At 34.5% G+C, this 23,326-nt stretch overlaps 5 protein-coding genes across 7 annotated transcripts; 1 reads left to right on the top strand and 4 right to left on the bottom strand.

Moving 5' to 3' along the window:
• The first annotated feature begins 1,374 nt into the window (after nt 1-1,374).
• Nucleotides 1,375-11,205, top strand: LOC128262452 (homeobox protein ARX). Of its 3 annotated transcripts, XM_052996721.1 has the most exons (6): nt 1,375-2,058; nt 6,150-6,466; nt 7,098-7,155; nt 9,662-9,729; nt 9,812-9,993; nt 10,916-11,080. In XM_052996721.1, the coding sequence occupies exons 1-6, from the start codon at nt 1,629-1,631 to the stop codon at nt 10,929-10,931; spliced, it is 1,071 nt and encodes a 356-aa protein (XP_052852681.1). In that variant the 5' UTR covers nt 1,375-1,628; the 3' UTR covers nt 10,932-11,080. The 3 variants fall into 3 exon arrangements, 2 of the variants coding, with proteins under 2 accessions (XP_052852681.1, XP_052852680.1); XM_052996720.1 differs by having other exon boundaries at nt 9,662-9,993; nt 10,916-11,205; XR_008268343.1 differs by lacking the exons at nt 9,812-9,993; nt 10,916-11,080 and having other exon boundaries at nt 6,150-6,940; nt 9,662-9,732.
• Nucleotides 11,206-13,658: 2,453 nt separating this feature from the next.
• Nucleotides 13,659-17,051, bottom strand: LOC128262448 (FERM domain-containing protein 5). The gene is made up of 9 exons (XM_052996717.1): nt 16,884-17,051; nt 16,665-16,817; nt 15,823-15,927; nt 15,724-15,766; nt 15,492-15,665; nt 15,046-15,425; nt 14,878-14,966; nt 14,601-14,818; nt 13,659-14,434 (listed from the first exon to the last, which is right to left on the bottom strand). The coding sequence occupies exons 2-9, from the start codon at nt 16,752-16,754 to the stop codon at nt 13,812-13,814; spliced, it is 1,722 nt and encodes a 573-aa protein (XP_052852677.1). The 5' UTR covers nt 16,755-16,817; nt 16,884-17,051; the 3' UTR covers nt 13,659-13,811.
• Nucleotides 17,052-17,272: 221 nt separating this feature from the next.
• LOC128262455 (selenide, water dikinase 2) lies at nt 17,273-18,792 on the bottom strand. The gene is made up of 4 exons (XM_052996727.1): nt 18,526-18,792; nt 18,086-18,464; nt 17,835-18,028; nt 17,273-17,775 (listed from the first exon to the last, which is right to left on the bottom strand). The coding sequence occupies exons 1-4, from the start codon at nt 18,680-18,682 to the stop codon at nt 17,393-17,395; spliced, it is 1,113 nt and encodes a 370-aa protein (XP_052852687.1). The 5' UTR covers nt 18,683-18,792; the 3' UTR covers nt 17,273-17,392.
• Nucleotides 18,793-19,093: 301 nt separating this feature from the next.
• On the bottom strand, nt 19,094-19,949 carry LOC128262461 (myotrophin). Its single transcript, XM_052996735.1, has 4 exons — nt 19,791-19,949; nt 19,616-19,726; nt 19,322-19,405; nt 19,094-19,262 (listed from the first exon to the last, which is right to left on the bottom strand). Exons 1-4 carry the CDS (start codon nt 19,872-19,874, stop codon nt 19,176-19,178), a joined length of 366 nt encoding a protein of 121 aa, XP_052852695.1. The 5' UTR covers nt 19,875-19,949; the 3' UTR covers nt 19,094-19,175.
• A 751-nt stretch (nt 19,950-20,700) lies between these two features.
• On the bottom strand, nt 20,701-23,197 carry LOC128262456 (S-adenosylmethionine decarboxylase proenzyme). Its single transcript, XM_052996728.1, has 7 exons — nt 23,007-23,197; nt 22,056-22,142; nt 21,722-21,890; nt 21,383-21,661; nt 21,236-21,328; nt 21,020-21,175; nt 20,701-20,960 (listed from the first exon to the last, which is right to left on the bottom strand). Exons 1-7 carry the CDS (start codon nt 23,108-23,110, stop codon nt 20,805-20,807), a joined length of 1,044 nt encoding a protein of 347 aa, XP_052852688.1. The 5' UTR covers nt 23,111-23,197; the 3' UTR covers nt 20,701-20,804.
• Between the last annotated feature and the right edge of the window lie 129 nt (nt 23,198-23,326).

The raw sequence follows: 23,326 nt of genomic DNA, 5'->3' as shown, positions 1-23,326 counted from the left end.
ATTTTGTATTCGTTGAAAAATATAAAACAGGTAGCAGGAAGCTGTTTTCGACCTTATAACCGACCTTATTGATCGGGATCAATAGCCGAGTCGATCCGTTTCCGTCTGTCTGTCCGTATGAACATCGGGATATCGGAAGTTATAAAAGCTAGATGTGGGATTTATATGTAGATTCTAGTTATACCCAAGTTTATTTCAAAGTTGGTACAAACAGAACCAATATTTTAGAAGCTATGAGCATTATTGTACATTTTGCGGCTGATGGCACCACCTAAAACACAATTATTTTTAAGGGGCATATTTTTTTATTTTGAAATTGGTCAGCTGTGTAACTAGTAGCTAAGAGCAAATATATTGTTAAATGGTCTTAAATTCTAGACCATGCTGCCCTTTGGGGCATATTTTTCGGAAAATTTAAAAAAATATTATATTTAACCAACGTCTGGCAATGCAATAAATGTTTTATTAGTCCCGAAATAATAATTTAGTTTGAGCTTTAAATTGCATTTGCCGATTAGATATGTTTGGGACAAATGGCAAAACTAACTGCTTGCTATTAAATTTACATTACCCAGAAGTTGATAAATGAGATGCGTATACACTGTGCAACATAATTTGGTGCAGAAAATGACACATTTTTGTGACACTTTTGCAACTAAAAAGGGGATAGTATATGAATCTTTGAATAGGTTTTATAACTGTGCACTAAAAACAAACAATTATGTCACGCTTGTTGCACAGTGTCATTAGCACAAAGTTGAAGTAATGAATATTGAGGGCGTGGCAGAGTGCCAACTCAGGTCCTTATTTTATGGCTTTGTGCCCGCCCCCAATCAATAAAACAGGTCGTTCCCCATACGACGACTTTGGGAGATAAAAAAAATAGTACCCCAACAGCAGTAGATTTACATGTTAAGCACACCGAATTTAAAAGTATTTATGAAGTGCCAACAGCTTAAATCCTTTGAAGCCCCGCACTCGGGTCATGGCAAAACTCCTCCCACATTGAAACACATTTATAGCAATTATAATGGGTTTCATTGCCGCCTAATGGATATATTGTATTCTATAATGGCTATAACCAATAATAGGAAAGTAAGGTGGAATCGCTCAGCGTGCAACCACTTTGGCATTACGCCGCTGCCTCCGTAGACCAATGAGAGACCAATTTAAAGCACGTAGGCAGGACTTGAGCTCTCATTTCCGGGGGTGGATATTCAAGGACTCGCGAGAGAGCGCAAAAATGCAAAAAGCGAAAAGGGAGAGGGAGAGGGAGAGCACTTACAATGTGGGATAAAAATGTTAATTGAATGATGACAAGATGTTTGTAGATGCTAGTTATATTTGTCTATTACAACGGACAGTCGATGGATTCGCATTACATTTTCACCCATTTGCGCGAATAACTTTTTAATGGCCTGCTCTCTCTTGCTTAATTTGGCAACAAGGACTTGGCCATCAGGATAAGCCGAAGGACATGCGCAGCAATAAAGCGCCAGTGAGGTGATTAGACACGCCGAATGCCATTGGTGTGGACTATAAAATAGTCGGCAACTTAGTTCCGTTACAGCAACTTATGCTCGAACGCATAAAAAAACGGCGGCTATCATTTATTTATTAACAAAAGCATGGAGCAGTTGGCACAGTTTGTGACCAAGTCCTTTGAATTTAACTTAACCAACAACAGTGTGCACGCTTTGTTCAATTCGATGACGGGCGCGCGAATCAAAAAGCACACGGAAGTGAAAAACGCCATATTCATAAATTCCCTCAGTTCCGGCGGCAGTTACGCCGAAACTTGCGCGAGTGGCGAAGAATCGGTGGATATAGACATAACCGACTTGTCCGTTTCGGAAAGTAATACCATTCTCGAGGCTGATCCGGAGCCACCAGAAGAATCCCAATCCCAATCACAATCCCAATCCAAAATCCAGTCCCATCAGGAGGAGACTGTAGTGGAATCGTATCGCCTAAGCCCAACTTTTCGCAAGGCTGTGGAGACTAAGCCAAAAAACTGGCTAATATCAGAGGATTCGAATGTGGAGTCGCCGGCGGAAGGTAACGCGAAAAATTTACTAGAATTACCTAAAATGGGTTACAATTTCAATCCCCATTAAATGAATTAGTGCTCTAAAAAAAGTGTTAGAAATTTTGATTTTTTTTACTTATCAGCAAGGTATTTTTTTGAAAATTAAAAAAAAGCTTGTGACAAATAAATTTAATTGTTGTTAAGCATCTCAGTTTAAGCCGATGAAACTTTATTTCCCAATAAATTAATTTATGCTCCATACAATATGTCGGTAAATGTATTTTCTGAACGTATTATTATTTGTTTAGTGATAAATTTTCTTAGTTTCCCCAAAACACATTTTAAAAAACACTTATTTTATAATTAATTTACCAGAATCTATTATATGCCATTAAAACTATTGGATTGACAGACAGACAGACGGACAAAAAGTCGAGTTGGTAATATCTATTTTTCTGCCCTAATCAGATCAGAACATAATTATAGTACCCCGTGACAAACGGACATCCGTTTCTTCGCAAATTTAAGGCTACCTGTAAGAAACTTTAAAAAAAGTCGTATTTTTATAGAAGAGCCCAATACGGTCGTCCTTGTATTATATAGTTCCCTTTAGAACAATCGGAAAAACAAAAAAGTATAATTTTTATAACAACTGTGTTTAAAAAAAAATACTTCAAGATTTTGTGGTTTTAGAACTTTGTTTATGATCGTTAAAGAGAATATTTTAGTTTTATAATACTTCAAGATTTTGTGGTTTTAGAACTTCGTTTATGATCGTTAAAGAGAATATTTTAGATTTATAAGGGTTTACTTGAAACAATTAATTCTTTTTTATTTCAAATGGTATATTTTTACATCCTAAAATTAATTTAAAAAATATTAATCCAGACACTATAATATTTTTGACAGCTGGAATTTTAATTGTGCTTAAAAAAGTATTAAAAAGAATGACATACAGGCTAAAATTTAAATTTTTTTGAGTAGGGTTTATTGTTTCAAGAAAATTTGTATTAAATGAATTATTATTAATTTTTTTATTTTTAAAGTAAGTTTTGAATTATTCGAAAAGCCAACTTTAGCGCTAATATCGCGGAGGCCTAAATTTTTCGATCGGCACCTTTATCATTTCCGACATTTTTTTATATTTCTTGGATATTTAGTGATGGATTATTTATTATTTTGGAATGACGATTTAAATTTGATCAAAATCGGATCAAACGATGGAAACAATCAGAATATTAAAAAAATAAATGAAAAAAAACGTATCTTCTTTAATTTTGTTTTGGTTTATTAATTCAGATATACGCATTTAATTTGATTCAAGTTGGGAAATTATTTCATATAGCTGGCAAACGAACGATCGAATAATTGAGGTGAAAATTATCATAGCTTTAGAGGGTTTCAATGGGTACTCATAAAATTCGAAACTTAGATGTCTTATAGATGTTTAATTTTGGCAACAGCTGCAAGGGTATATAAACTTAGGCTTGCCGAATTTGTTTAATTTGTTTTTTAATATTCTTAGAGACAAAGTAATGGTTAGATATTTCTGATTACGGTTTTATAAAATCGGTCGAATAGATCATATATCTCCCTTTGAAACCATCAACAATTGTTCAAGAATAAATGAGAACAAAATTATTTTACATATTCATTGAAATATAGTAATTTCCAAATTATGGGTTTAGTTTTATTAAAATCCAATAGAAACAATTAAAAAATATATGAAAATAATCAAACCTTCGCTGTTTTTCAATTGATTCGATATATATTAATGGTTTATTAGATTTACGGTATTAATTTTATTGAAGAATAAAAAATATTTAATTTTTGAAATAGCAGCAAGGGTTTATATTTCCGCTTGCCGAAGTTTGCTTCATTCCTTATTTTTCGTTTGAGTCTAAAAAAATGGGTTCAAGTGCCAAATTTGATTTACCACGTTCACTAAAAATTTTAAATTCCTAGTTTTCTGCAAAAATGTTTTAATTGGTTGAGGTTGTAAGGGTCATTATGAAATATTAAGAGTTGTCCACCCAATATTTATAACAGCCATCTAAAGTCGTGGACGTAGTCCCAACCACACAAGTAAGTAATACGTAAAAGAATAGAGATCTTTTAAAATAACAAATTAATTGCAGCACGATATATTTGTGGAAAAGCTGGCAATTAGCTTTCTGAATTATAAATTGACAAATGTTCTGCCAGTTCCAGAAGGGGATTACTGGCACTAAGCCTCGGTTAGATCCCAAAGTTTTTTGTAGAATCTATTAGTGCCACGACTGTCAAATATCCAAGACTGAAATGTGCTCCTAAATATATTAAGTTATTATCAGCTTGAGCTGACCTCATTGACAATGTAAAATTAACTTATTAATTACTCATGAAATAATTGAATGATAATGATTACTCCTCTGGTAAGGGCTTTTGTTTCTTACAGTCACTTATTTTTTGGATCGGAAACCATTATTCACTCACAATAAAGCCATTATTAACTTGCATATTTTCAATTTTTTGCATTACTAATCCAAATAAGTGCTTTAAATAAAAAATGTATTAGGCCACGTTTTTGTGTCTGTTAATATTTTTCGGACAAATAAAAATAATTATATCACTCATACGTACTGTTGCCTTTGATAAACATATTTGTTCTAACTAAAATTACGTGTTGTATAATAATTTTTGGGAAACTTAGAGACCAATGCGCAGCTTCTATAACTTAAAAAAAAATGTTTTGATTTTTAAATACATTTATTGCACATCAATATCTACCAAATTAAACGGTGAGAGTATAGTTTTTTGGATAAACTTCCGTCAAGCCAAGAGCTCCGATCATTTTCAAAATCCATATATTTTTGGGCCCCGATTATAAAAAATATGGTCGAAGTTGGGGCCAAAAAGGATTTCTTGGAAAAAACTTTTTTTTGCGTTTTTTTCTGCTTTCCAAAAAAACACCTTGAAAAAAACAAGGTGAAGATCTAGTTGAAATACATGATAGTTTTTATGTTAGGATAGTTAAATGTTAATGCTAAAAACTATTAACTGTCATTAAAAAAGGGCTCTATAACTTAAAACGAGTTGGCACAACTGAACGCTTATCGATATTTCACAAAATGATCTGAAGCTTACTGCTTCAAAATTTTTGACTTATCTTCTTTATCTTTTTGTTAAAAAAAAATTTAGTGCATATATATTCACACATCGATAGCATTGATTTATTTTTACGATTGTTCCTATGGGAGCTATATGTTATAGTCGTCCGATCTGGCTCCTTCCGACTTGTATACTACCTGCAATAGAAAGACAACTTTTGGGAAAGTTTCATGCAGATAGCTTTAAAACTGAGAGACTAGTTTGCGTAGAAACGGACGGACAGTCGGACGGAAAGACGGACATGGCCAGATCGACTCTCCTAGTGATGCTGATCAAGAATATATATACTTTATAGGGTCGGAGATGTCTCCTTCGCTGCGTTGCAAACTTCTGACTGAAATTATAATACCCTCTGCAAGGGTATAACAAATTATAACTTTGGTGTTTTTTAATTTTTTTTTTAGTTCTTCAAGATATAGTAATGGTTATATATTTCAGAATTACGGTTTAAATTTCATCAAATTCGGACGACTATAGCATATAGCTCCCATAGGAACAATCATAAAAATATATTTAAAAAAATTATAACATTGGTGTTTTTAAATTTTTTTTTAGTTCTTCGAGATATAGTAATGGTTAAATATTTCAGAATTATAGCTTCAATGTTTTTAAACATACACGCAAGTAAGGTTTTTCAAGAGTATTTAGTTTTTGAAATAGCTGCAAGGGTATATGAACTTCGGCTTGCCGAAGTTTGCTTCCTGTCTTGTTAAAATGATCGTTAGAAGACAACCGTTTTCTACTTGTCTCTCAAAAAATTCGATAAAAATGTGTATTTATACTAATTTAACAACTTGTGACCAAAACACTAAAATGGTTTTAAGCATTATTTTCTTTGACATATTTATTAGTATTCAGATCCCCAAAATACATGGATACTGCCAATTTGAACACGTTCGGAGGTCGGGGATTTTGCGGATTTACAGGCCATTTTTTATAGCTATATAATATTATTACTATAACTTTTCAGATCCGAAAGTTTCTGCGGTGGTGACCGCCAACATAAGCGAGTGCACGGATGACAGCAATACGCCGAAATTGGCGCCCGACAAGCCGGCAATAAGCGACAAGTGCGGCTCCCCGGAACCAAGTGGCCAAAGAATCCGGGAGCACTGCGACCATCTGGACTCGTCGGTGGTCAGCACCAAGCAGCGAAGATCGCGGACGAACTTCACACTCGATCAGCTTAACGAGCTGGAGCGACTGTTCGAGGAGACGCACTATCCGGATGCCTTTATGCGGGAGGAGCTGAGTCAGAGGCTGGGGCTCAGCGAGGCCAGAGTGCAGGTAATTATCTCCATAAATTCTGGCCAAATGGCAGCTTGACATTGAAATGGTTCGCCCCCCTGGACACTACGGATGGCACAAATTGATTTTCAATGGATATTCATTACACTTGTACTAATGACAACCAGACAGTGTCGCCCCAAATCCAAACTCTGGGCAAATGCGAAGGCCTAACTTTGATTTTTCAACCACCGTCGCTGTGAAAAATATATATGTGTATGTATATGGGGTGTTAAGTGGTTTACGCCACCCCCTTGCAGTCTGGGATACAAGTAGAAAATTGTTTGAGCATCAGGGGGCCGATTAAAGATTAAACGCTCAATCAGGGTGGCGGCAATACAAGTAGACACTATGTGGTCATGGAACATGTAGATGCGATGCTGGAAGCACCAGAAGTGTCACTGTTTTTATGGCCCGTAATAAATTGCTTCAGTTTTCGGGACTTTCAGCCAGCTAACATCATCTTACTCGGCTGTAATTAATGACAAATAAACAGCAATAATTTAATGTATTACAAGAATTAATGACCAAATCGGAGAGGAGAATGTTATTTTCAATTTATACTTACCAAAAAAGCCATCAGAAGAAATCAACTTAATATAAAGTAACCCTTTTATCAATATACTTTCAGGTTTGGTTTCAAAATAGAAGGGCGAAATGTAGAAAGCACGAAAACCAAATGCACAAAGGTGAGCATACATATTAAAGATAAAATGTTGCTTATAATTACACTAAACAGAATTGTTCATAATTTTATATTGGCAATTGTGGAGTCTCGCTTCGCTTATAAAACACTAAATCATTAGTTTCTGTTCTAAGCTTCGCTCATCATCATCCATGCTGTAGCCAAGTTATCCCCAATTAAGCTTAATTAAAGTGTAAATCGCAATTAGTTAAGTACACAGAAATCAGGCAAGACCATTTACCATTTACCATTTACCATTTACATTTGGGGAAACTGTTCATTTTCTGGCTTATCAACTCGTCGAGCCAATATGTTACGGTTTCACAGTTATTTAAATGTCTCTTCATTAATTCATTTGGCGCTTCTTTCAACTTCAACCCTCGTTTCCAAGGACTTATCCCATTCATCAAGTCCCCGGCTCGCCAGGCTCACTCAATAGAATTTGTATACTACGTTTTATTGCTCGAATATTTAATTTGATGAAGTTAGCAATGATTTGTGTTGCTGTCGCTAAAAAACGTTTTTATGTATATTGCCGAAGGGATTTGGCCCGTTTCGTCGGTAGAATTTGAGCAGATGCGATTGTGAGAATTGATTATAATGCGAAAAGCAAACAAACAAACGGGAATAAAGCACACACACACTAAAAGCACACAAAAGTATGTTTTAAATTTAGTGGGTAATATATTCCTTACACAAAAGTTTATACTAAATATGGTAAAGCACAAAATACATGAATGAATTTCTTAAACTATTGCATTTATTTCCGAAACAATGACCTAGATATACAATTAATATTTTACACATTGATTTAAAAGCCACATAAACATAAATCCGATTTATGACCAGTTCGAGCTGCAGACGCCTTCGCTTCATATTAACTAATTGGATTAAAAGATCTAATCTCATTTATCAAATTCCCGCCTAATGTTGCCGTAATTCAGCATACCGGACCTCCGGCATAAAAAAGTTTCGGAAATGTAATCAAATTGAAATTTGGCATAAAAAGCACGGCAGACACAACGAATGGGCAGCACTTTATGGGCTCATATCAATTCTCAGGCCTTTTGCCGCCGGTGAACCACCGTAAAGAAGACGTTAACCTGGCCTTCGGTCCCCGGAGGGCCATTTGTATGTGCTCCAGGAGCAACACGTCCCTGTGGTTGAATGACGCTGCCTCCGAACACGGGGCGTTTCCCGAGCAATAAATTACAAAATGAATTCAATTACTTGTCACTGAATCTTAAAACGATTTACCAATCTAGAAAGTACGGGTATGCACATTTGGAAAACATTTTTGCACCCGGCAATTGTGCGAAAAACAAGATTTACTACTAAATAATTAACGATAGTGTTGTTAAAAAAAAACAACAAAAATTATTGCAAAATAAAACGTTGTATTAAAGTTGTGAATTTAGCAACTTTTTCTGAATAAATTTCTGTTCAAAGAAAACTATGAGTGGATTAGAAAAGCGAATGTTGTTGAGATAAAATTTAGCCGTGGGGTTAATTAATTCAGTATTGTCAAATAATAATTAATTTAGCTTTCATAGATACGAAGATCTTTTCTTATTCAATTTTTATTGAATTTGCAGCGGAATCTCGTACAAAGTTCTATATCACCCCGAATTTTTTAGGTTTTAGGACTTTTTGTCGCCACACAGAGAGAATTAATGAAGTGCATTGCATTAAGTCTGAAATTTTCCTTTTTAAAGACCAACAATTTTCACTTTGAGTTCCATTTACGCAGTTTAAGTAAATATTTTCAAAAACGATAAAAATGTAATTATCTACATAAGTGATGTTTTAAGAGCATTTTGTTCTAAAATTGCATTCAGTTCAGAAGCCAATTGAATTCATTTTTCGCGAACGAGTGTATGTTCCTTGTACCCAAAAGTGAGTAATGCAAGGCACTCAAATTGAGAACCAAGTTCTTGATAAAGAAATTTTAATTAAAAATTGAATAGATATCAAGCTCACAAATAGGACAGCTGTTTTGAACATTTTCTTTAATTACTTTAACGTAGTTTATAAACAAGAGAGAATTTTTAGAAATTAAAATTGGGACTTGAGCGCAACATTTCGGTAATTTTTAGAAACAGTAAAATCAAAACAAAAAATAAAATCAAAACACAACTCGAAGTGAAATCAGGATCTCCATTATTACAACATTAAAGTAGCAAAAATCTATACTCAAAATGAATGAATCAACTTTTGATCGCCGAAGTTTGGTGTGAATATTTAACAAAAGAGTGAAACTTTAAATTTTCAGGAAAACTTTGACCCACAGATGTACTCTTTTTTTACAAATACAAAAAAATTTAAATTCAAACTCCGTTTAGGCACGAGTCATAGTTTACCAAGATTGTACAAGATTTAAACCTATAGATTACTAAACTAAGATGCTCTTTATTTTAAAGTCTTAAATTTCTTCAGTTTCTCATTTATAAAACTAAAAAGCCTTGCAAACACAGTTAACCAACGCACATTTAACAACGTATATTTCGAAGGATTCCTGGTGGGCAGTCGTAGTCCTCCAATCGCCACTCCACTGGAACCCTGTCGCGTCGCACCCTACGTCAGTTTGGCCGCCCTTCGAAGCTCATCCGTTCCGTCTCATCCTCACCCTCACCCTCATTCTCATCCTCATCCTGCTGCAGCGTCGAGCTCGAATCCCCAAGCGCCCAGTGGCACGAGTTCCGGCGGCAAAGTGGTCAGCGTGGAGTCGCCACACACTCCGGCGATATCGCGATCGGCCATCAAACAGTTTTCCAACACCGTTGCAGCAGCCGCCGCATTTTCTGCATTCGATCCAGCGATTATTTCCGTGGCAGCTCATCAGGTAAAACTCATGAAAATTAATTGCATAACAATATACCAGACTGGCCAGTATAGGGTCCTAAGAGATTCTAGTGTGCTGAATTGGATTTAGAGAAAATTTAGTTTAAAATCCAGAAAAAAAACGACATAGTAAATTTAAACATTAAAATGTTTGAACGAAAGATTGTTTTTTTTAAGTACAAACTTACTTAAAATAAATTAAAAGAATGCTAATGTAATTATTAACATATTTAATTGATTTATCCATTAGAAAAAATTGTGGATTTCAATATTTTTTAATTTTAAAACTAAATTTTATTCATACCTAAAAATTAAAATGAAATGGTAACACACTTTGATTTAAAGAAAACACCGAAAATGCTCATTTCAAAGTGAAAATATTTGTATTTCACATGATTTTTCTCTGGGTGATGATTTTAAAATTCTTTTTTGATACAGATTTACATAAGGCTAGTCAAAAAACTCACTCTTACTTATTAGTTTGGTAGATTTTTGTGTGCATACAAAGTTGGTCCACTCTTATATTCATTCAGAGTCAAACAGAAGCTTACTCTGACTTTAACAATATGTTAACTATTTGTTTTCGAACAATTACTACATTTCTATACAAAGCGATTAACTTTTAAGCGGGATTTTCGCAATACTTATGTATTCCTTAATAAACAGCACTAAGTGTGGTTCATATGTAAATATGTTTTGTTTTTAAACAACATTTTCTTGTTCAGAATATTGAATTTGACAAAGTATCACTACTTTGGTATCAGCTTGAGGTAAAGTGCAATAATGTAAATCGGTAGGAGTATTCAGCACACCAAAATCTCTTAGTTTGGGTATAAAACTCCCCGACATTGAATTTTGTAACATATCTAAAGCAAAAAGTGATTATCGACCCCCTTTAATTGTAAATCCCTTCCGCGTTTCAGTATGCTGCTGCTATAACCAATGGAACCGTGCCGGCTGGACTCTTTTCTGTGCCACAATACTCAATAAATCTGGCTGCTTTCGCCGCCGCGCACAGCAAGAGTTCCAGCATAGCAGACCTAAGGATGAAGGCCAAAAAACACTCGGAGTCGTTGGGACTTCAAGCAGACATGGTTCTTTAGTAGACAGCTTCGCATAGATTATAGAAATGTACATTCAATTGATGAAATGGTAATATTCCGTCAATCATCGTAATAATAAAGAATAGCCACATTTATTTATTTAATAAAAGTTTTACTTAATAAATCTAACGAATAAGATTGATTTTAAACAATATCGACAAATAAAAGAACTGTTTTTGAACGTGTTTGGGTCTTTTGCTCTGATTTTTTAGTATCCTGAATCGATACTCGATTGTATAATCTTTATTAAATTTATTGGTGTGTGGTGATATTATTTAAAAGCAAGCTAAAATCCTACACAGTACACTATGTCTTAGGATAATTTATTTGCAAAGACTATTATTTAAATCAAATAATTCATTTAAATCATAAGCAGGCAGCAAAGCATAGTTACATACTTGGGAAAACTCATAAAATTCAAAATTATGCTTTTGAATTGGCTAAAAAAAAAGTAACAGTACTTATACACAAATATTAAAAAATGTTGCTCCAAATATACTTTCCATACTGGTATATTATTCTCATTTTTATATGTTTTAACGCTTTATTTCTGAAAGTGGCTTTGCGGAAAAGTAAACAAAATCATGCAATAATTCCGAAACTTTTCTTTTCCATAACTTTTTCCTTACAGTATCGTGGTGTAAAACACTAAAACTCTGGGCTTAAATCTTGGTTTATAGTTTTAAGAATTTTTGTTAACTTTTTTATTTAACACCTTCTTAATTTTCGAAAATGACTCTGCGGAAATGTGACAAAAAACCTCCAGTTTAATTCCATAACTTTTCTGACAAGCTTCCGATCTTTACAGTATTGTGGCTTAAAATTCTAAAAATCTGCACTTAAAACTTGAATTTTTTGGGGTTTTTTCTTTTGATATTACTCATTTTTAAATTTTCGACTACGGTTTTGCGGAAAGGTACCAAAAACCTTCAATTATAAGTCCATAACTTTTCTGACACACCTCCGATTTCGAAATGGTATATCTTTAAAGTCTTGTGGCCTAAGTCTTTTAAAATCTGCATCTAAATTTTGTTTTGAAATTTTGAGTTGTTTTTTTTACGATATAACTTATTAACTGTTTTCCAAAAAGTTGCACTTCAGAAAAGTGATCACAAAACTGCAGTTCTAAATCCATAACTTTTCTTCTAGACGTCCGATTTCGAAGAGGTATGCCTTTATAGACTTGTAAGTTAAGCCTCTAAAAATCTACATTAAATTAATTGGTTTTTAATTGCGGATCGATTTTTTTCCCATTTTTATGATGTTACCCCTTTCTAAATTCCCGAAAAATGGATTTGCCGAAAAGCTACCAAAAACCTGCAGTTCTAATTCCATAACTTTTCTTCTAGACATCCGATTTCGAAGAGGTATACCTTTATAGACTTGTAAGTTAAGCCTCTAAAAATCTACATTAAATTAATTGGTTTTTAATTGCGGATCGATTTTTTTCCCATTGTTATGATGTTACCCCTTTCTAAATTCCCGAAAAATGGCTTGGCCGAAAAGTTACCAAAAACCTGCAGTTCTAATTCCATAACTTTTCTTCTAGACATCCGATTTCGAAGAGGTATACCTTTATAGTCTTGTGGTGTAAGCCTCTAAAAATCTGCTTAAAAAAATTGGTTTGTAATTGCGGAACGATTTTTTTCCCATTTTTATGATGCAACCCCTTTCTAAATCTCCGAAAAAATCGTCTTTGCAGAAAAGTGACCAAAAACCTGCAGTTCTAAATCCATAACTTTTCTTTCACGCATCCTATTTCAAGGTTGTATATCTTTAAAGTCTTGTGGCTTAAGCCTCTAAAAAGTTGCATTTAAATTTTGTTTTAAAAGTATGGGTTTTTTAAGTTGTTGACATAACCTATAACCTATAGTTTTAATTCCATAACTTTTCTTGCAAGCCTTCGATTTCAAAATGGCATATCTTTAAAGTATTGGGGCTTCAGTCTCTTAAACTCTGCGTTCAAAAATTGGTTTGTAATTTCGGGTCGATTTTTAGCAATTTTTATGATGTAATCCCTTTCTAAATCTCCGAAAAAATCGTCTTTGCAGAAAAGTGACCAAAAACCTGCGGTTCTAAATCCATAACTTTTCTTTCAGGCATCCGAATTTAATGTGGTATATCCTTAAAGTCTTGTGGCCTATGTCTCCTAAAATCTGCATCAACATCGATATAACTTTTTAATTGTTTTCCGAAAAGTAGCACTGCAGAAAAGTGACCAAAAACCTGCAGTTCTAGTACCATAACTTGTTTTGCCATTATCCGATTTCGAAGTGGTATATCTTTAAAGTCTTGTTGTGGCCTAAGTCTCTTAAAATATGCATTAAAATGTTGTTTTGAAATTTTGAGTTATTGTGTTTACAAAATATTCTAGTACTTGTTTTCCGAAAAATAGCAATGCTTGCTTATATAGATTAAATACACGTTTTTTATCGAAGTCATCTTTTGAAGAAAACTAGAAAAGTATTTAGTGTTGATGATGATTTTAAGCGCGGTTTTCCATTTGGAAGTCCCAAACTTGCTGCCCCATTTTAGGTGTTTTGCCAGCACCCAATCAGAACGAATTAGTTAAATGTTAAAATAAATTTCAGGCTTTTGTTTTTAATATGGAATCGTTATAGCATAATAATAAAGAATTCACTTAAATACATTTTAAAATACCCGATACAGCAGCTGCTAATGGAATCAAACATGCTTCTACGTAATTGAAGAGCCCTTATTTTCTCCGACCCAACTTTTCCAACACAAACTCTTTCAAAGGCTGGTAGTATTGGTAGCGCAAACAAAGCATTTCGGGGGAGTTGCGCAATTGCTCGAAGGCTTCCGACTCGGACTCCATTATGAACACGGCAGTTCCGGCCATCGCAAAAGCCACAAAAATCACGGACGGAACAAAGGCGTGTAGTAGGTGGAATTTACGGAACTTCTTGACCTTCCGTGCGGATGGATCCGCGTGCAGAAATTTATCGGATGGCGAACTGGACTTGGAGGCGACATCGGACTGTCCGTAGTACAGATTGGGGGAGTAGGATCCGTGCTGCTTGGCTTCGTTGTGCTTCCTCGGATGGTCGTAGCCATTCACGGTCAGCCCGCTCTCAGTGGAAGAATGTTCGATGGAGTCCCGGTAGGCGTAGCCCCCCATTTGGGTCGCCAAGTAGTTGACACCCTCGATGTTGGACGACCTCAGCCGGGCCTCCTCGCAAACGGGCTCCAGACTGGATATTTGGATGCCACCATTGACCTCACCCACGCCGTGACCATCCTGCCCGTAGAAGTGTCCGTTCGGCATGCCGTATCCCAAAGGCTCTGACATCGTCGATCTCGGTAAACTGCTATATCCTGAAAGATAATAGTGAAGATTATTTAGTTTTATCTGCCGGAGTAATTTAATTGGTAACTAAATGCGGTTGAAGGCCTTGCATTATTTTTTTGATATTTTGACATTTAACGCGAATTCTTTAGAACAATGGGTTTCAAATAAACTTGCTTCTAAACAAAAACTTACGGATTTGTGCTAAATCGCCTTGGGGACTGGACGGCGTTGCTGGCACGCTGCTTGCCTTTCGCTTGCTTGAATTCGAATTGTTTATTTTTTGTTCCCGCAATGCATTTATGTTTTCAGTCAAAATTTCGCGCTCAGTTCTTCCAGTGTATCGGAATTTCGTGCCCCAGGAGAAAAAACCTCCTCCCGAAATCACAGCCGCACTTTGGCTATTGGGTAATCTAGGGGGAGCATCAATTCATTAATATACAAAGATAAATGTATATTAATAACCACTTACGTAAAGAACAGCATTTGTTCTATGGCACATCTCCACAAATATCGACAAGCGGCGCCGGTTGGACACTTGAACCCTACTGTGTGTTTTTTCTAAAGCAAAATGGTGCATTAAACAAAGGTTATGAAAAGAAAATTAATTATAATTTTAAATATATATATTACAACTTACAGGTTCACGGCTGGCATCGGTATAGCTGAGATGGGCTATAAACATTTTGCCCTCAAAATTGATCTTATGTATTTCATTCCAGCGAAAATGTTGAGATCGTTTGCCGGTGACAAAGGTGCTGATACCCGAGTTATTTATTCCGATATACTGCTGCGATCCCCGGTGATCTTTTACCGGATGGGGATCGATGCCGTAGGTCTCCAGGCCCCGTGCTATGCCTAGGAACTCGTCCATGGCCAGGGAGAGATCCTGTCCAGGCTCTCGCTTTTTATGGAGCTCGATTATCTTCTTTTCCAGATACTCTGTCTGGCGTAGGGCTAATTCTATGGAAGATACATAGCCGCCTATATGCACATCTTCATTGTAATCGCCAAGCTCTTCTATCCAGCAAATGGTATCCAATGTATAAGTTACATAACATATTTTCAAAAGATTTAAGAAGTTACCTTGAACTATTAAAGCACCCAGTGCGGCTGCCTCGCCCAAGGAGCAATACAATCGACCATGCCGAAGGTCCCTTTTTAATTGCTGATATAACATAATCCTTGCATTTCCGGTCAGTCGAAATGGATCCGCTGGGTAGAACTTAACTCTTAGCGAAAACAATAGAGGATCCAGTTCTGCACAAAAAGTTAAATGACCATAAATCGAGAATTCATTGGTTATAAGTTTACTTACCTTTGCATTGCTTAATTATTGATTTCGAGAGGTCGAGCCAGTGCTGTTGAAAATAATTAATAAATTTGTGTACACAAATTTTTAAAAACCCAAACTTACCCTTTGTTTTGAGGAGTCAACATATCGCAAGCCAAAGTAATCTTTCTCTTTTATCTCCAACTCACCGCACAAATACTCCAATAGGTAAATACCTTTGTGGAACGGCTGTATGAAAAATGATTTGTTTTAATTAAACGATTATTTTGTGACTTAAAAACTAAATGAAATCTGAAAAGCGTTTAAACAATTTGGTAGAAAAGTGCCGAGTAGTTTCTAAAAGATCGGGGCTTTAAATATTTACCTATTTTGAAATTATTAAATCGAAACGAAGCATTAACTGTTTATTTTGCATATGGTAAAGTTTTTAGGAAGGGTTATTTCGAAAACATTTTAACATATTCAAAACTTTATTTAAAAACCCATTTCACTAGATAAAATATAAAACTCAAAGTATTTTCTTGTTTTATAAATAAAGCTCTATTAACTAGCTAAAGATATACTAAAGAATTTGTGTTTTAAATTGATTAAAGGGATGATGAAGGACACTTTTGCCGGTAAGCATAAAGGGCGTTAGCCACCCATCTGTTTATTGCACGAGCTTATAGGTAAAATAAAAATAAAGTCATTTATCTTATGTATTTATTCAGGACCCTTAATAAGTTATTACTTTATTTTTAGATTAGGCCCCTTTTTTAACACTTAGTCGCGGTTTTTGACGAGAAATCAACTGTAAACTTTCGTTTATTCATATAACGGTACATTTGTTTGTGGCAGAATAACATTACAGCAATGCATAATGAATCAAGTGCAGATGAGCAATCCTTTAAATGTCGGCAGCTTATTCACTCACGAATGTAGGACAATTTGGTCGAAAAAAGGCAAAGTTCAAGAGCAGCACAAACCTGAAATTCACATTCTAGGACATCGGAATCATCGAGGAGTCGCACTGTGCATTTGTACACAATATTCCCCTCATTTTTATTCCTGAACATTTTGTTGATTGTGTTGAATGAACTGTTACACTTGGATGGCTACTTTCACTTTAGCAATGGTCACTTTATTGGGCGGATTCAATTGGCTAGTTTATTTTAAAGCCAAATAATGATTGCTCAACATTTTACTTGCTATTTTTCTATCCAAATATTTTGGCGATGCCCGTGTCCTTTGCCGTCCTTTAGTTGTTCCCGTTAAGGGTGTTTTTCATGTGGGGAGGCTACTAACAAAATAAAGCACCAAATAAGGACAACTGCCTGCGCCGTTAAAGTAACCGTAAAATGTATTTGTACAGATGTTGACTATTGGTATATTATGGCCCCAGGGTGCAGTATACTAAAACAGAGAATATTAATAAAATATGAATGAATATAAAAACTAATTTAGAGATAAGGACAGGATGAAAAAACATTCTGGCTCTTGTTATCAAATTTATAAATAAAATCGATAAATTATTTGGCTATCGACCACCGATCATATTTAACTTATAACTAATTTAAATCAAACACATTAAATAGGTTAATTAATCATCAAATTTATTAGACACTTGTGCATAATAAAATTCGAAATATTTCCAAGCCAAAAAGCCTTTTTGAAATATTCGTCATGGGTTGAATAATCAATTTGTACCATTTAATCAAAGGCTGACTTCAATGAATTCTACTTCATCAGAAAGAACTGCATCAGACTCGCTCGAGGCTACAACGTGTCCAATTTTAAATGATTTTTGCTCTCCGTTAGTAACTTCTTCAAAATCCCGGCAAAATTTATCGACGGCATCCGGAGAAAGGCTAATTAACAATCCACCAGAGGTTTCTACTGATCTACCAGAACGCAACTTTGTACTTTGGCCCATTAGTAAGCTTAATTTATGTACATTTTTGATGATTGGCAACTGATCGATTTTGAATAGGACCTTCTGCTTTTGAAATTGGGCGAGGTTCTGGGCATGTCCCAATAATCCAAACCCAGTGATATCCGTGGCGCAATGAGCTTGATACTTGTGCATTAAAAGCGCGGCTGGAATAACAATTTTTTTTAAATTTTTTTCACAAAAGAGTACTGAACATTAAAATTACCATTCTTGTTCAAATATGTCATTGATTTGACTGCTATCTGAAAAGTTTCCCTGATATCATCGTCACTGAATTCAGACAGCAGTGTTGTGTACTTTTCATTCTGGTTAAGTTGCCAGAGGTGAGCATCCATCGCCATCTGGCCTCCCAATGGTTTGGTAAGGACCAAAACATCGCCAGGCTGGGCATTGGAAGGTCTAAGATAAACAACTTGTTAATTATATATTAAGGTATTTATGTTATGTGATATTTACAAAATTATTTCCCCGCTTCGGCAGACAGACGTCGCAATGCCGCCAACAATGCACCAAGGATTGATCTTAAGTTGCCTGATAACAAGTGGAGTTTTATGATAGCCATTGGCTTGTAAAGAGTTTTGGAAACCCGCTATGATAAGTGAAATGACAACGTCTTGTTCTTTTTTAGTAAAGCTCGTCGATGTACTGACGATAATTTCCACTGAATCAAAATCCGTCACCCCAACCGCAAAAACATCGCTCAAGACATTAGCAATCGCAATACGTCCCAATAATTCCGGGTCGTTCACCATAGGATAAAAGAAGTCAACGGTTTGAACAAGTAAATAATCTTTGTGCCGGTTCAGCGGTATAACTGCACAATCCATTCCAGAGCCTTAAAGAATGATTTAATGTTAAGACAATCATATAATCCTTTTGATAATCACATATCTTACCGATAAGGAATCCATCATTTTTTCTATTTACTATTTCTGTTCCCCTTAGGTACTTCTCAAGTACTTTTTGGGGGATTTTGCAACTTCATCCAGTGTGGGTCGTAAACTTCGTTAGCTGAAAGTCTGGCTCAAGGCCATGTTTCTCGGGCCGAAACATTGTGTGCAAATTTCCTAGGCGATTGGCACAGAACTTACAAAAACTGCTGAATAATAAGTCAAATAAAATAGCTCGTGTTTCACGTTAGTGATGGCTGTAGACTTATCGATATCTTCTCTGCTTGCAGAAGGGATGTTCTATTCATAGAATCAGCTGACTTTTAAAATTTTGAAATCTTTGGTTTTTTCCGGCTTTGTAAATCGAAACTTAAGTAAAAAAGTTGTTATGAACACCTACATCGTTGATTCTCTTTTTGTTCTAAAGAATTAACTATATAAATGTATTTAAAATGTAAAATAGTATTATTTTTCCAGATTACTTTAAAACAAGACGATTATTAAAGCTATGGTCTTGTAAATATTAATCTAATAATTTTCCAATTAGTCCAAAATATATAAATAAATGCAGTAATTAAAAAGCTATACACGGCTGTATTTAAAATTGCATTTGATACTGAAACATAAGGTTTGTATCCTAAATTTACACATAAAAATTAAGCAAGTAATTTTTTAATTTCGTCCTTTTCCGCTGCTTCGAGGTAACTTTGGCCATCTGGAGTAGAACCATTTTTATTAGCTCCCTACAACAAAAAATATCTTTACTTAATTCATGAGCTGAAATAAAGCAGAGCAATCGAACCTTTTTTAGAAGAAATTCCACGCAGCTTGTATGTCCTTCCCAAATGGCAGCAAGAATAGGGGTAATACCATGTTTGTCCTTTCTCTGCATTACAAATTAAAATTAGTTTAAAAATGCGTTATAAAAAAAAAAGCCGGCTATTGTTAAGGGCACACCTGGTTTTAACTTCTTTGGATTATGACTAACGAAAATGAATATATACGTATGTATGTAACCAGCTATTGCCTTACAACTTTCAAGTGCCGTATGTTCAATGAATCACAATCATGAATTTCAGCAAAATAAACTACTCACATCGACGTCCGCTCCTATATCAATCAGGAACTGGAGCACATTAAGCTGGCCAAAATCCGCCGCATAGTGTACGGGGAAACGTCCCTTAATTTCCTCATTCACCTTTTGTGCCTGTATACAGGTACATATATTTAATTAAATCGAAAGAAGTATATATGTACATGGGCAAACGCACATCGTTCTGAAAAGCGGCCTGCACAGCGTCAAACTCCCCGTTTTTTATGGTCCAAATAATGTTTTCATTAGAAATTGCACTCATTTTTATTTTCTTTTGGCTCGGCTCGACTTGTCAAATATTGTTAGTGATGTGCGTGGGTATGACACTTGTCCAGATCCGATACTTTCTCCCGTACTTGAAATGTAGAAAATTTTCCAGTTATTGGGTATTTTTTAGTACTTATATTGCACACTGGTCCATCAGGTGCGAATTTTGTCCAAAAGTCTGTTTTTTTTGTTGATAAAATTGATTTATAAGTACCAGCATTTTAAAGAATTTCGTTGGATGAATTTTTTTTTGGCAAATAATTTAAAAAGATAAGAATTACAATTTTAAAAGTCTAATACAGCCAAAAAGTATGCTGTATCTCACATATCTTTTCATAGAGCAGATAATAATGCATACCCTGGAAGGCTACAGTTTAACATCATAAAGTCATAAATATTTAATAAAAAAGTTATAATTTTTTATCTTTTGGTGATGCAAAGATGAAACAAAAATAAATAACTTTTTGTTATGTCGATTAATATCCTTATATGGCATTTTTAAAAGTTAATAAATCTTAAACCACTTCATATATTTTAATAGTTAAATTTTTTTTTAATTTTGTTGTATCTTGGACTTAAAAGTGTGTTACAATAAATAAAATTCGTTTTTCAATAAATAAAAAATTAAAAATTGGAAATAATTAAACTTTTTACTTACTCTTTAAAGTTCAAAATATTTAAAATTTAGTAAACAAAATTACATTCAATTTGCACCCTATAGTTTTAACAAAAATGGGAAAAATTTATAAAAAATACAAAAGTCGGTATTTTATATTCTTAATTTTTTTCTTTTTCTACTTTCACTACTTGAATTATGAGACTTATATCGTTTAATCGACCTTTATTTTGAATAATCAATAACAAACGAACTTAAGTATGGTTACACATACGTAAAACAATCACAATAGATCTTGGAATTTGAATTTCATAAGTTATCACCATTTTTTTCATCTAAAGAATATTGAGCGAAAAGAAGGTTGTAAGATGGAAAATTACAACATTGCATGTCCGTTCGTTTCCAATCCGATTCCTTGGAGTATTCGACTTCCAAATCCTTCATAGTTTCGTAAGCCAGAGAGCACTGTTGCATAAAAAGAGTATTTATATATAAATAATATAGAATAGTCCAAAGCAAAGTACCTTATTAGCGAAAATAGTCACAACAAATTTGCCCGGCTTAAAAGTGTTGATAACTTGGTTAATAAGTTTCCTATAGTTACTCAACGCAACATTGGTTTCAAAGCTCACATACGAAAACTGATTTTCCGGAGTGATGTGAATCGTCATGTACTCCCCCTGTAGAAATAAATTAGCAAATCAAAATATCTCTTTCTTCTGTTAAAAATAGAATGTTACCTTATTATTAATTCCATTCATGGAATATCCGCAAGGATCAAATAGAAAATCATCAATATGCATGTTCGGCAAAATTGTATCGATTCCAGATTCCTGAAATAAAGAACTGTATATTTATAGATTTTTGGAATATTGATTTCTTCATACCACAGTGGCCCCATGAGCGTTTTCAAATCGATTTTTGTAAAATATCGACATGGTTTCAGGATCTAGGTCTTGCATAAGTATTTCAATAGTCTGATCTGGATCAGAGTCAACGCCCTTATCATCCGTTATGTGTTGGGGAGTAATGTTGACATCAGAACGACTGAATGTATAGAGATACCAACACTCCAAGTTCATTGAGCCTAGACAGTAGGATCTTCCATTTGGAAAAATAGAGTCCAGAAAAGTAACCTCTTCGGTAAAGCCCTGATGTGGAGTTATCTGGATAAAAGAAAGTGCCAGTGACAAAATGCTAATGATTTTAGTGAATATATTTTGTACCTGTGCTTCCGGTCTAGTAAAATTCTTTCGTGAGTAGAACAAGTCTGTAACCACCTCAAATCCGTTGGCTTCTGCCAATTTTAACAAGAGACTTAGACATTTTAAAGGAGTTGTTGTTCCACAAGTTTTAAGTATCCATCTTCGCTTTGAAACGAACATGCTGCTCTCACTATACCGAAAATAAATTTTAGATGGGTTAGAACAATTTCAGTAGTTCTTAGAATAATTTATCTTTTGAAATGTTTAATGAGTAAAATATAATGAGAGTCGACTTCACATTTATTTGTTATTTACATAAATTAAAATTAAACTATTAATTTAAATAATCTACTACCTTAATACAAATGCATCTATAGCATTGTTTTTAAAAAAGCTGATTATTTCACAGTTGACATTGCTTAGTAAGTTTTCCCAGTCAGATCTGAAATAATAATATTTAGATTCGTTAGAAGATTCAAGAGTTTCGATTAAAAAATATATTGAAGGTTCACCAAAATAAATTTTGGCATAATGAAACGTGCTTGATTAGAACACATTATCAATTCGAACGGTCAGGGCAAAAGATCTACACCTTGTACTTGAATTTAATCTATACTTTAATATGAAACCCTGTAGCGTTTCTTCTAGCGCCGCACAGTGGCTCGCTTTCCAAAAACTTGTTGCAAAAGTCGAATTTCGTGTTGTTGAATTTTGGAAAACTTTTGATACACTTCTTTTAGGAAATGAGTAAGATATTCAACACCAAATGACTATTAAATTAAAACTATTTGGGACTTAAACTGCTTTTCTCAAAATTATAAATTACAATACATTAAAGTGCAGATCAAAATTATGGGAGCAAATTAAATGGGTTCAACTCCTGAAATAGATTTTTTTTTAATTTTATTTTGGATCGTATTTTTTTTTTTTTTCTTTTAGAATGAGAATTTTGAGTTTTAAGTTTCATTGATGTAACATCTTAAGAATTTTGGGGCAATGCTAGTTATTAATAAAAAAATAAAGTAGATAACATTAATAGCTCAAAAGTTTTTAAATTTGCAACGTGTTTTGAGCAAACGAGCCACTGTGCGCCGGCAATTTTTTCTGTCATCTTTGTTGCACGTTTTTTTTTATCTTGTTAAACCATATAAATGTTTCTGCTTTTAAGCATAAATTATTAATATTTACTTGAGAAGGCAGGAGAAACAGTACAAGGCGCATAAATTAACTTTTGTCCGTGACTGTGCGCCTTGCTTTATTGACAATTTTTCAGCTGTTAAGGATTGTCACTCGTTAAGATATTTACCTGCTAATGTTACGCAGATCATTCTCGCTATTGGGGCTTTCCTCGAACCAAATTTCCAGGAGTTTTTCAACCCCCTCAAAAAAGTGTTCACCGTTTTCCAACATGCTTTACAAAACGCTGATAACAAAACAATAGAGATGGAGAAACGTCAATGCCAAAACATCAGTTACATCGATAATTGGCGGTCCAACATCGATTTTTTCCCATCTCTACTCGCTTACCCTTTACCGCAGCGCTCCCCACTTATTACCATTTTCATAACAGAAATGTTAAAGTGTCTGTTAGCAAAACGATGATCTAACATTTTTGTGGAAGGTGTT

The sequence above is a fragment of the Drosophila gunungcola genome, unplaced genomic scaffold, assembly GCF_025200985.1.
Source record: "Drosophila gunungcola strain Sukarami unplaced genomic scaffold, Dgunungcola_SK_2 000001F, whole genome shotgun sequence".
Lineage (NCBI taxonomy): Eukaryota > Metazoa > Arthropoda > Insecta > Diptera > Drosophilidae > Drosophila > Drosophila gunungcola.
Note: the sequence above shows the minus strand (reverse complement) of the source record. Positions and strands in the feature narration are given on the sequence as shown.